The 10,145-nt window shown below is 51.0% G+C and overlaps 1 protein-coding gene across 1 annotated transcript; it reads right to left on the bottom strand.

Annotated features, from left to right (window-relative positions):
* Window positions 1-858: 858 nt before the first annotated feature.
* KCNJ11 (potassium inwardly rectifying channel subfamily J member 11) lies at window positions 859-3,101 on the bottom strand. The gene has a single exon (XM_077286554.1). The coding sequence runs from the start codon at window positions 2,796-2,798 to the stop codon at window positions 1,635-1,637; it is 1,164 nt and encodes a 387-aa protein (XP_077142669.1). The 5' UTR covers window positions 2,799-3,101; the 3' UTR covers window positions 859-1,634.
* Between the last annotated feature and the right edge of the window lie 7,044 nt (window positions 3,102-10,145).

Raw genomic sequence — 10,145 nt, 5'->3', positions numbered from 1 at the left:
CTATTACATCTGACCCCTCCTCTGTTATGTGACCGACCCCCTCCTCTATTCTGGGACCCCCTCTATATGTAACCCCTCTATTACATGTGACCCCTCCTCTTTTACACGTGACCCCTCCTTTTATGTGACCCGCTTTATTAAATGTGACCCCCTCTATTATATGTAACCCCAATGTGACCCCTCCTCTATTACATGTGACCCCTCCTCTATTATATGTGACCCTCTCTATTATGTGACCCCTCCTCTATTATATGTGACCCCCTCTATTACATCTGACCCCTCCTCTTTTATGTGACCCCTCCTCTATGTGATCCCCTTCTGTTACCCCTCTCTATTATGCGACCCCTCCTCTATTATATGTGACCCCCTCTATTACATCTGACCCCTCCTCTTTTATGTGACCCCTCCTCTATGTGATCCCCTTCTAATATGTGACCCCTCTCTATTATGTGACCCCCTCCTCTATTATATATGACCCCTCCCCTATTATGTTAACCCCCTCTATTATATGTGACCACTCCTATGGTACAAGTGACCCCTCCTCCTTTATAGGTGACCCCTCTATTATATGACCCCCTCTAATACATCTGACCCCTCCTCTCTTATATGTGACCCCCTCTATTATATGTGACCCCTCCTCTATTATATTTGACCCCCCAATATTATATGTAACCCTCTCTAACATGTGACCCCTCCTATAGTACGTGGGACCCCCTTTAGCCATCACTGCACTGCACTTTCAGCTCCTCGCTCCCCTGTAGACCGTGAGTTCTGGGGCAGGGTCTCCTCTCCTCACTATGTGTGTACGACGCTCTGCAGCTGACAGCAACATATAAGAACAGACGAGCCGCCATCATCTACGATCAGCAGATGCCATTTTATAACAACATGGTAGGAAACCTGAGCAAACAGAAATGAAGTATGGAAGCAGCTGCTGCAGAACCTTGACCCCCCCTGAAGTCAAGTGTCCTAGGAGAGTGGGGAGGACACAGTGGAGCTAGGAGCTGCTGTCACTGGGTATAAATAGACTGAAGTTAACCCCGTCGTCCTCAAGAGGAATTCTGGAGATGCAGCAAAAAAAGCGAGAGACAAGAAATAATGCCGGGGCGAGACCGCGACAAGTCACACGGGTAAAGAGGGCACCATGCATCAGACCGGGGCCACATACGCCACGGGGGACCGCGACAAGTCACACGGGTAAGAAGCGCTCCATGCGTCAGGAGACCGGGGCCACATAAGCCACGGGGGACCGCGACAAGTCACACGGGTAAAGAGCGCTCCATGCGTCAGGAGACCGGGGCCACATAAGCCACGGGGGACCGCGACAAGTCACATGGGTAAAGAGCGCTCCATGCGTCAGACCGGGGCCACATAAGCCACGGGGGACCGCGACAAGTTACAGAAGTCACTACTGTCACCTCTGTGACTGTTACTGGCCCTCGTGGTCCCCTCCATGTGACCCCACTCACCTGCATACACTGCAGAGCGATATATACCCCCCTCCCCCCCACCAAAGTCACTGTCTAGACCGGGCCTGAGGTAAACTCCAGGCTCCCGCACACACGGCTCTGCTGCTCCTGAGGCACCATGACTGCATAGAAGAGCCCTGCTCTAGAACCAAGCAGGACCCGGGGTCAGGACGGCTCCTCATCCAGCAGCGTGAACTTTGGCTTGACCCTGACAGACATGTTCCTTTTGCGGACGCCGCTCTTGGGGGAGAAGGGACGAGGGTCCCGGGGCTCCTCCTCCAGCTGTCGGGCCGTACAGGTCGGGGTGGGCACTGTCACGGTGTTCCCAAACTTGGAGTAGTCCACCGCGTAGCGACCGTCCTCCTCTGAGATGATGGGCACGAAGCGCTGACCCCACAGGATCTCGTCCGCCAGGTAGGAGGTGCGGGCCTGGGTGGTGATCCCGGTGGTTTCCACCACCCCCTCCAGGATGACGATGACCTCCAGGTCCTGGTGGTGGGTGAGCTCGGCGGTGGACAGCTCGTACAGCGGGCTCTCCTTGGTGATGGTGTGGCAGACGATGAGGGGTGACACCAGAAAGATGCCACTGCTATTGATGGGGTTCTCCATCTGGATGTCGATCTGGTGGAGGGGCAGCACCTCGCCCTCCGCGCTGCTCGACCTCCTGACCACCTGCATGCGGATGGTGGCGCTGATGATCATGCTCTTGCGCAGGTCGCCCACCCGGAGCATGAAGCACAGCTTGCCGTTGCGCAGGGCGATGACCGCGTGCTTGCTGAAGATGAGGGTCTCCGCGCGGCGGTGCGCCTGGGAGGTCTTCATGAAGATGCAGCCCAGCATGATGGCGTTGATCACCAGACCCACAATGTTCTGGACGATGAGGATCAGAATGGCGGTGGGACACTCCTCTGTGATCATCCGCCCCCCAAAGCCAATGGTCACCTGCACCTCGATGGAGAAGAGGAAGGCAGCGGTGAAGGACTGGACGCTGGTCACACACGGCACAAAGTCGCCATCGTGGAGGTCCAGGTCTCCGTGGGCGAAGGCGAGGAGCCACCAGACCATCCCGAAGAGGAGCCAGGTGCACAGGAAGGACATGGTGAAGATGAGCAGCGTGTGCCGCCAGCGGAGGTCCACCACCGTGGTGAACACGTCCAGCAGGAAGCGGCCCTGCTCGCGGATGTTCTTGTGGGACACGTTACACGTCCCGTCCTTGGCCACAAATCTCGCCCGCCGCTCCTGCGCCCGGTACCGCGGCTCCTGCAGCTCCTCGGCCAGGCGCGGGCTCAGCACGTAGTCCTCCGGGATCAGACCCTTCCGGGACAGCATGACTGCAGCCGTCTGCTGCGGGAGAGCACTGGCCAGAAGGCTCCGAGCGTGCGACCGGGAGCTCCATCTGTGGCCGCCAATCACCGGCGGGGGGTGCGGGGCGAGCACGGAGCTCACAGCCCGGGACCTGCTGACAGAAACCGCAGCTCAGGGACCAACAGACCGTGACACCGGAGCAGAGAAGCCGCAGCCCGGGGTCTGCAGACGACACCGGAGCCGCAACAGAAGGTAGCGACACCTGCAGACGGAATATCCCAAGAGCGGCCGCCAGAGGGCGCAGGAGGCCAGAAGCCGAGAAAGACGAGAGATCCCATGAGCAGCCACCAGACGGCGCAGGAGGCCAGAAGCGGACAAAGGAGAGAGGAAAAATTACAGGAGCGGCCACCATAGGGTGCAGGAGACCAGAAGGGACAAACAGAGATCTCAGGAGCAACCACCAGAGGGCACAGGAGGCCAGAAGTGGACAAAGAGGAGAGATCCCAGGAGCGGCCACCAGAGGTCGCAGGAGGCCAGAGGTGGACAAAGGAGAGAGGAAAAATTACAGGAGTAAGTGGCCACCAGAACTCGCAGGAGACTAGAAGGGGACAAAAAGGAGAGATCCCAGGAGCGGCCACCAGAGGGCGCAGGAGGCTAGACGCGGACAAAGGAGAGAGGAAAAATCACAGGAGTGGCCACCAGAGGGTGCAGGAGGCTAAAAGCGGACAAAGGAGAGAGGAAAAATCACAGAAGCAGCCACCAGAGGGCACAGGAGACCAGAAGCAGACAAAGAGGAGGGATCCCAGGAGCGGCCACCAAAGGGCGCAGTAGGCCGGTAGTGGACAAAGAGGAGAGATCCCACGTGCAGCCTCCAGAAGGCGCATGAGGACAGAAGCGGACAAAGGAAAGAGGAAAAAATCAGAAGCGGCCACCAGAGGGCGCAGGAGACCAGAAGCAGACAAAGAGGAGAGATCTCAGGAGTGGCCACCAGAGGGCGCAGGAAGCCAGAAGTGGACAAAGGAGAGAGGAAAAAATCAGGTGCGGCTACCAGAGTGTGCAGGAAACCAGAAGTGGACAAAGAGGAGAGATCCGAGGAGCAGCCACCAGAGGGCACAGGAGAACAGAAGCGGACAAAGGAGAGAGGAAAAAATCACAGGAGCGGCCACCAGAGGGCGCAAGAGACTAGAAGCGGATAAAGAGGAGAGATCCCAGGAGTGGCCACCAGAGGGTGCAGAAGACTAGAAGCGGATAAAGAGGAGAGATTCCAGGATCGGCCACCAAAGGGCACAGGAGGCTAGTAGTGGACAAAGAGGAGAGATCCCAGGAGTGGTCACCATTGGGCGCAGGAGGCCAGTAGTGGACAAAGGAGAGAGGAAAGATCCAAAGAGTGGCCACCAGAGGACACAGGAAGCCAGAAATGGATAAAGGACAGAGGAAAAATCCCAGGAGTGGCCACCAGAGGGCGCAGAAGACCAGAAGCCAACAAAGATGATAGATCCCATGAGCAGCCACTAGAGGGTGCAGGAGGCCAGAAGCGGACAAAGAGGAGAGATCCCAGGAGTGGCTACCAGAGGTTGCAGGAGGCCAGAAATTTATAAAGAGTAGAGATCCTAGGCATGGCCATCAAAGGGCACAGTAAGTCGGTAGTGGACAAAGAGGAGAGATCCCAGAAGCAGCCACCAGAGGGTGCAGGAGGCCAGAAGTGAACAAAGGAGAGGGGAAAAATCACAGGAGCGGCCGCCAGAGGGCGCAGGAGGCAAGAAGTGGACAAAGAGGAGAGATCCCAGGAGTGGCCACCAGAGGGCACAGGAGACCAGAAGCCGACAAAGACGAGAGATCCCATGAACAGCCACAAGAGGGCGTAGGAGGCCAGAAGCTGACAAAGGAGAAAAGAAAAATACCAGAAGTGGCCACCAGAGGGCTCAGGAGGCCAGTAGTGGACAAAGAGGAGAGATTCCAGGAGCGGCCACCAGAGGTCGCAGGAGGCCAGAAGTGGACAAAGGAGAGAGGAAAAATCACAGGAGAGGCCACCAGAGCTTGCAGGAGACCAGAAGGGGACAAAGAGGACAGATCCCAGGAGCAGCCACCAGAGGGTGCAGAAGACCAGAAGCAGACAAAGAGGAGAGATCCCAGGAGCGGCCACCAGAGGACGCAGAAGACTAGAAGCCGATAAAGAGGAGAGATTCCAGGAGCGGCCACCAGAGGGCACAGGAGGCTAGTAGTGGACAAAGAGGAGAGATCCCAGGAGTGGTCACTATTTGGTGTAGGAGGCCAAAAGCAGACAAAGGTGAGAGGAAAAATCCCAGAAGCGGCCACCAGAAGGCGCAGGAGACCAGAAGCGGACAAAGAGGAGAGATCCCAGGAGTGGCCACCAGAGGGCGCAGGAGGCCAGACGTGGACAAAGGAGAGAGGAAAAAAAATTACAGGAGCGGCCACTAGAGGGCGCAAGAGACTAGAAGCGGATAAAGGGGAGGAATTCCAGGAGCGGCCACCAGAGAGCACTGGAGGCCAGTAGTGGACAAAGAGGAGAGATCCCAGGAGCGGTCACCATTGGGCGTAAGAGGCCAGTAGTGGACAAAGGAGAGAGGAAAGATCCCAGGAGCGGCCACCAGAGGGTGCAGTAGGCCAGTAGTCCACAAAGAGGAGAGGAAAGATCTCAAGAGTGGCCACCAGAGGACACAGGAAGCCAGAAATGGACAAAGGAGGGAGGAAAAATCCCAGGAGTGGCCACCAGAGGGCGCAGGAGACCAGAAGCCGACAAAGACGAGAGATCCCATGAGCAGCCACCAGAAGGCGCAGGAGGCCAGAATCGGACAAAGGAGAGAGGAAATATCCCAGAAGTGGCCACCAGAAGGTGCAGGAGACCAGAAGTGGACAAAGAGGAGAGATTGCAGGAGCTGTCACCATTGGGCGCAGGAGACCAGTAGTGGACAAAGAGAAGAGATCCCAGGAGCGGCCACCAAAGGGTACAGGAGGCCAGAAGCGGATAAAGAGTAGAGATCCTAGGCATGGCCATCAAAGGGCACAGTAAGTCGTTAGTGGACAAAGAGGAGATATCCCAGAAGCAGCTACCATAGGGCACTAGAGGACAGAAGTGGACAAAGAGAGGAAAAATCACAGTTGCGGCCACCATAGGTTGAAGGAGACCAGAAGGGGACAAAGAGGAGAGATCCCAGGATCTGCCACCACAGGGCGCAGGAGACCAGAAACTGACAAAGAGGAGAGATTCCAGGCGCGGCCACCAGAGGGTGCAGGAAGCCAGAAGTGGATAAAGAGTAGAGATTAGTGTTGAGCGAAACGGATCGGACAAATTCAAAAATCGCCGACTTTCGGCAAAGTCGGGTTTCATGAAACCCGACCCGATCCTAGTGTGGGATCGGCCATGAGGTCGGCGATCTGCGCTCAAAAGTCGCATTTCGTATGACGCTTTCAGCGCCATTTTTCAGCCAATGAAGGAGGACGCAGAGTGTGGGCAGCGTGATGACATAGGTCTCGGTCCCCACCATCTTAGAGAAGGGCATGACAGTGATTGGCTTGCTTTCTGCGGTGTCACAGGGGGTATAAAGGGGCGTGCAAGCCGACCGCCATCTTACTTCTGCCAATCTTAGCATAGGGATAGGTTGCTGCAGCTTCATCAGAAGAAGGAACATAGGGAGGGAAGATTAACCCCCAAACTGCTTGTGCTGTAGCGATTTCCACTGTCCAACACCACCTTTTTTTGCAGGGACAGTGGAGGGTATACAGTCATATGAAAAAGTTTGGGCACCCCTATTAATCTTAAGCTTAATGTTTTATAAAAATTGTTTTTTTTGCAACAGTTATTTCACTTTCATATATCTAATAACTGTTGCTAATAACTGTTGGACACAGTAATGTTTCTGCCTTGAAATGAGGTTTATTGTACTAACAGAAAATGTGCAATCTGCATTCAAACAAAATTTGACAGGTGCATAAGTATGGGCACCCTTATCATTTTCTTGTTTTAAATACTCCTACCTACTTTTTACTGACTTACTAAAGCACTTGTTTTGGTTTTGTAACCTCATTGAGCTTTGAACTTCATAGCCAGGTGTATGCAATCATGAGAAAAGCTACTTAAAGTGGCCACTTGCAAGTTGTTCTCCTGTTTGAATCTCCTCTGGAGTGGCATCATGGGCTCCTCAAAACAACTGTCAAATGATCTGAAAACAAAGATTATTCAACATAGTTGTTCAGGGGAAGGATACAGAAAGCTGTCTAAGAGATTTAACCTGTCAATTTCCACTGTGAGGAACATAATAAGGAAATGGAAGAACACAGGTACAGTTCTTGTTAAAGCCAGAAGTGGCAGGCCAAGAAAAACATCAGCAAGGCAGACAAGAAGAATGGTGAGCTCAGTCAAGGACAATCCTCAGACCACCTCCAGAGAGCTGCAGCATCAACTTGCTGCAGATGGTGTCACTGTGCATCAGTCAACTATACAACGCACTTTGCACAAGGAGAAGCTGTATGGGAGAGTGATGCGAAAGAAGCCGTTTCTGCAAGGCTGAGGTATGCAAAAGCACATTTGGAGAAGCCAATTTCTTTTTGGAAGAAGGTCCTGTGGACTCATGAAACCAAGATTGAGTTGTTTGGTAATACAAAAGGCGTTATGCTTGGTGGCAAAAAAACACAGTGCGTTGTATAGTTGACCGATGCACAGTGACACCATCTGCAGCAAGTTGATGCTGCAGCTCTCTGGAGATGGTCTGAGGATTGTCCTTGACTGATCTCACCATTCTTCTCTGCCTTTCTGATGTTTTTCTTGGCCTGCCACTTCTGACCTTTACAAGAACTGTACCTGTGTTCTTCCATTTCCTTACTATGTTCCTCACAGTGGAAATTGACAGGTTAAATCTCTGAGACAGCTTTTTGTATCCTTCCCCTGAACAACTATGTTGAATAATCTTTGTTTTCAGATCATTTGACAGTTGTTTTGAGGAGCCCATGATGCCACTCTTCAGAGGAGATTCAAACAGGAAAACAACTTGCAAGTGGCCACTTTAAGTAGCTTTTCTCATGATTGCATACACCTGGCTATGAAGTTCAAAGCTCAATGAGGTTACAAAACCAAAAAAAGTGCTTTAGTAAGTCAGTAAAAAGTAGGTAGGAGTATTTAAAACAAGAAAATGATAAGGGTGCCCATACTTATGCACCTGTCAAATTTTGTTTGAATGCAGATTGCACATTTTCTGTTAGTGCAATAAACCTCATTTCAAGGCAGAAACATTACTGTGTCCAACAGTTATTAGATATATGAAACTGAAATAGCTGTTGCAAAAAAAACAATTTTTATAAAACATTAAGCTTAAGATTAATAGGGGTGCCCAAACTTTTTCATATGACTGTATTTTTGTGCATCAGCTCTGTAGCTTACTAGGCTCCCTGATAGCTGCATTGCTGTTTGCACGCTGCTGTGCAAACCAACTGCTTTTTTAAAAGCAAAAATCCTGTTGCTCCTTTCTGCAGTTATCTTGTTTATTTTTTCACACTTTTGTGTGCAGCAGTCATTTTTATTGCTGCCATACTTGTTCTGAGATCATTGTAGGGAGATTGATATTGTACTACAGTCCTTGTATTTTTTCATATATCTTCCAGCCACTTTCTGCCACTTACATTGTGTTGTTTTATACACTGGGCCTGAGTTTTGGTTCAGTCTCCCAAAAAAAAGTGAGATTCAAATTCTCACAAAGTGAATATACTTCAGTCCTGTTGGTTTGTCGTATGTCAGCCAGCCACTTTCTGCCACTTAGATTTCGTTGTTATATACACTGGGCCTGAGTTTTGGTTCAGTCTCCCCCCAAAAAAAGTGAGCTTTTTTCATTTATTTATTGTTAAAATGCTGTATTTTGCTGGACTTGAGACAAATATAATTATCCGTGAAATCTTGGTGAACAATTTAGCCTAATATATAAACAGCTGCTGTAAAATCATGAATATGATTCTAAATTGCTATGTATGTATCATGTGGGATTTATTGTTTTTGACGAACTTGGTGTATATATAATATGGATTTGAGATTTATTATTTATTCTTTGTCTTTTCCTTTCTGTATCTTAGTCTGATGAAGGTCGAATAGACCAAAACGTTATGGATTGATTTTGGGATCACAAAATAAATAATTAAAATTGCATTAATTTTTTGAGTGCCGGATTTTTTCTATTACCGTATATACTCGAGTATAAGCCGACCCGAGTATAAGCCGACCCCCCTAATTTTGCCACAAAAAACTGGGAAAACTTATTGACTCGAGTATAAGCCTAGGGTGGAAAATGCAGCAGCTACCGGTGAATTTCAAAAATAAAAATAGATGCTCCATACTGTTCATTATGGCCCCATAGCTGTGCCATATAGTGCTCTGCACCATTATTGCCCCATAGCTGTGCCATATAGTGCTCTGCACCGTTCATTATTGCCCCATAGCTGTGCCATATAGTGCTCTGCACCATTATTGTCCCATAGCTGTGCCATACAGTGCTCTGCACCATTATTGCCCCATAGCTGTGCCATATAGTGCTCCGCACCGTCCATTATTGCCCCATAGCTGTGCCATACAGTGCTCTGCACCATTATTGCCCCATAGCTGTGCCATATAGTGCTCTGCACCGTCCATTATTGCCCCATAGCTGTGCCATACAGTGCTCTGCACCATTATTGCCCCATAGCTGTGCCATACAGTGCTCTGCACCATTATTGCCCCATAGCTGTGCCATATAGTGCTCTGCACCATTATTGCCCCATAGCTGTGCCATATAGTGCTCTGCACCGTCCATTATTGCCCCATAGCTGTGCCATACAGTGCTCTGCACCATTATTGCCCCATAGCTGTGCCATACAGTGCTCTGCACCATTATTGCCCCATAGCTGTGCCATACAGTGCTCTGCACCATTATTGCCCCATAGCTGTGCCATATAGTGCTCTGCACCATTATTGCCCCATAGCTGTGCCATACAGTGCTCTGCACCGTCCATTATTGCCCCATAGCTGTGCCATACAGTGCTCTGCACCATTATTGCCCCATAGCTGTGCCATATAGTGCTCTGCACCATTATTGCCCCATAGCTGTGCCATACAGTGCTCTGCACCATTACTGCCCCATAGCTGTGTCATATAGTGCTCTGCACCATTATTGCCCCATAGCTGTGCCATATAGTGCTCTGCACCATTATTGCCCCATAGCTGTGCCATATAGTGCTCTGCACCATTACTGCCCCATAGCTGTGCCATATAGTGCTCTGCACCATTACTGCCCCATAGCTGTGCCATATAGTGCTCTGCACCGTTGCCCCATAGCTGTGCCATATAGTGCTCTGCACCGTTGCCCCATAGCTGTGCCATATAGTGCTCTGCAC

Source organism: Ranitomeya variabilis, chromosome 2, assembly GCF_051348905.1.
Source record: "Ranitomeya variabilis isolate aRanVar5 chromosome 2, aRanVar5.hap1, whole genome shotgun sequence".
Classification (NCBI taxonomy): Eukaryota; Metazoa; Chordata; class Amphibia; order Anura; family Dendrobatidae; genus Ranitomeya; species Ranitomeya variabilis.
The sequence above is the reverse complement of the archived record's forward strand: the minus strand, read 5'-3'. Positions and strand labels throughout refer to the sequence as shown.

Bases quoted from the DNA above. Each gene is read 5' to 3' on its own strand.
- KCNJ11 (XM_077286554.1), bottom strand. From the start codon at position 2,798: ATGCTGTCCCGGAAGGGTCTGATCCCGGAGGACTACGTGCTGAGCCCG.